The 2995-nt window shown below is 56.6% G+C and overlaps 1 protein-coding gene across 1 annotated transcript in view; it reads right to left on the reverse strand.

Moving 5' to 3' along the window:
* Positions 1-2995, reverse strand: part of BRD4 (bromodomain containing 4) — a 31912-nt gene that overhangs the window by 20802 nt on the left and 8115 nt on the right. The window contains exons 2-3 of the mRNA XM_017839655.1: positions 2021-2197; positions 30-241 (exon numbers count right to left, since the gene is read on the reverse strand). Coding sequence (XP_017695144.1) covers positions 30-241; positions 2021-2197 — 389 coding nt within the window. The remainder of the gene's footprint in view (positions 1-29; positions 242-2020; positions 2198-2995) is intronic.

A 2995-nucleotide genomic window follows, 5' to 3' on the forward strand; every position in this document is an offset into this window, starting at 1 on the left:
GGGTGGGGCTGCAGGGGTTGGGGGGCCGGGGCGGGCGCGGGGGCCTGGGGGGCCGGCGGGGGCGGCGCGGGGGGCTGAGGAGGCACCATCGTCATCACCGGGCTGGGCACGATGAGGTCGGGGGTGACGGAGGGGAAGGAATGGGCGGTCTGTGCCGAAGGCAGGCTCGGCGCCGGCGCCGGCACCGGGGACGAGGCTTGGGTGACGTTGGGGACCGTGGAGGAGCCGGGTTTGGACGTCACTGCCGAGAGAACACAGACGGGGTTGGGGGGCTGTTTCCTTCCCTCTTCTCCTGAGCCGCTCGAACGGGAATTCCCAACAAACCGGGAGCTCGTGGCTCTCCAGGGAATTCCCGTTGCACTGGGAGCTCGTGGTTCCCAAGGGAATTCCCAACAAACTGGGAGCTCGTGGTTCCCCAGGGAATTCCCAACAAACTGGGAGCTTGTGGATCCCCAGGGAATTCCCATTTCACTGGGAGCTCGTGGTTCCCCAGGGAATTCCCAACAAACTGGGAGCTCGTGGTTCTCCAGGGAATTCCCGTTGCACTGGGAGCTTGTGGTTCCCCAGGGAATTCCCAACAAACTGGGAGCTAGTGGCTCTCCAGGGAATTCCCAACAAACTGGGAGCTTGTGGCTCTCCAGGGAATTCCCAACAAACTGGGAGCTCATGGTTCCCCAGGGAATTCCCATTTCACTGGGAGCTCTTGGCTCCCAAGGGAATTCCCAACAAACTGGGAGCTCGTGGCTCTCCAGGGAATTCCCATCACACCGGGAGCTCGTGGCTCCCAAGGGAATTCCCAACAAACTGGAAGCTTGTGGTTCCCCGGGGAATTCCCGTTGCACTGGGAGCTCGTGGTTCCCGGGGAATTCCCATTCCACTGGGAGCTCGTGGCTCCCTGAGGAATTCCTATTGCACTGGGAGCTCGTGGTTCCCTGGAGAATTCCCGTTGCGCTGGGAGCTCGTGGATTCTCAGGGAATTCCCGTCACGCCGGGAGCGCGTGGCTCTCCAGGGAATTCCCATTGCGCTGGGAGCTTGTGTTTCCCCAAGGAATTCCGACCACGCCGGTTCCCGTTCCCGTTCCGGATCGACTCTGCTGGAGCCAACATTCCAACCCCAGATTCCATGGGCTGCCAGGTGATGGCAGCACCGGAACGTTCCCTCCTCCGGCAGCTCCGAGGGCTCCGACAGCAACGAGTCGGGATTTTCCTCTATTTCCCACCCAATCCCTTTGGGATTTTCCTCTATTTCCCACACAATCACTTTGGGATTTTCCTCTATTTCCCACCCAATCCTTTGGGATTTTCCTCTATTTCCCACACAATCCTTCAGGATTTTCCTCTATTTCCCACCCAATCCCTTTGGGATTTTCCTCTATTATTTCCCACCCAATCCCTTCGGGATTTTCCTCTATTATTTCCCACCCAATCCCTTTGGGATTTTCCTCCGTTTCCAAGACAATCCCTTTGGAATTTTCCTCTATGATTTCCCACCCAATCCCTTTAGGATTTTCCTCTCTTTCCCACACAATCACTCCAGGGTTTTCCTCTATTTCCCCTCAATCCCTTTGGGATTTTCCTCTATTTCCCACAAAATCACTTTGGAGTTTTCCTTCACCCCCCCGTTGCTGAGGGACATCAAATCCAACACTTCCCAGCTTTTTCCCTCCGGGAATGCCGACGCTCCACCGGAGCCATGAACGTCCGGTGATGGAAGGGGTGTTTTGGTGCCAAACTGCCCCAAAACGCTCCTTTTCCCCCCAAACCGATGCCCAAAAGCCAAGGATGAGGCCTTGGAGGTCCTGCCCAGCCCAGGGATTCTCCAGAGACCCCCCCAGGGAATGGGGCTGGAGCGGGGCCGTGCCCATCCCGGGGTTTAATTAACACCTCAATTAACATCCCGGGGCTTAATTAACGCCCCAATTAACCGCTCCGGCGGCAGGGAAGGTGACAGCGGTCCCGGGGCTGGCAGAGCCGGGCGTTCCCCCCCCGGAATTCCGTGGGAACGGGGGCCTGTCCGTACCTGCTTCCTTCCGCGCGCGGCCCCGTCCCTTGGTCTGGGCGATGACGATTTCCGTCTCCTCCTGGCTCATCTCCGAGATCTTCTGCAGGAAAAGCTTTTCCAGAGCTTCCGCCATTAAGACGATGTCGTCCCCCGGCTGCAGGACACAGGGAGAGCGGGAATCAGGCCGGGAGGGCGCTTCCGGGTGGGAATTCCCAGGGGAAAGGCCCACGGGATCGGCCCCGCGCTCCGGGGAATCCGGACCCTCAACTCAATCCAACCCCTCCAGCTCAGCATTCCATAGTATCCCTGGCTTTTCCCTGCTGACTTCCAAAGACTGTGTCGTCCCCCGGCTGCAGGACACAGGGAGAGCGGGAATCGGGCCAGGAGGGCGTTTCCAGGCGGGAATTCCCAGGGGAAAGGCCCACGGGATCGGCCCCGCGCTCCGGGGAATCCGAACCCTCGGCTCCTGGGGTTTTACAGGGAAAAGCAGGGAGTGGGCAGGGACGGAGAACGACCCAACACGGGGTTGTTCTGCCCAGGCCAGAGGCGCTTTTCCAAGTGGGAGAGGGAAAAGAGGGAAAAGAGGGATTTTCCTCTATTTCCCACACAATCCCTTTGGGATTCTCCTCTATTATTTCCCACACAATCCTTTAGGATTTTCCTCTATTTCCCACACAATCCTTTGGGATTTTCCTCTATTATTTCCCACCCAATCCTTTGGGATTTTCCTCTATTATTTCCCACACAATCCTTTGGGATTTTCCTCTATTTCCCACACAATCCTTTGGGATTTTCCTCTATTATTTCCCACCCAATCCTTTGGGATTTTTCTCTATTTCCCACACAATCCTTTGGGATTTTCCTCTATTATTTCCCACACAATCCTTTGGGATTTTCCTCTATTTCCCACACAATCCTTTGGGATTTTCCTCTATTATTTCCCACCCAATCCTTTGGGATTTTTCTCTATTATTTTCCACCCAATCCCTTTGG

The sequence above is a fragment of the Lepidothrix coronata genome, unplaced genomic scaffold (assembly GCF_001604755.1).
Source record: "Lepidothrix coronata isolate B3197 unplaced genomic scaffold, Lepidothrix_coronata-1.0 Scaffold446, whole genome shotgun sequence".
Lineage (NCBI taxonomy): Eukaryota > Metazoa > Chordata > Aves > Passeriformes > Pipridae > Lepidothrix > Lepidothrix coronata.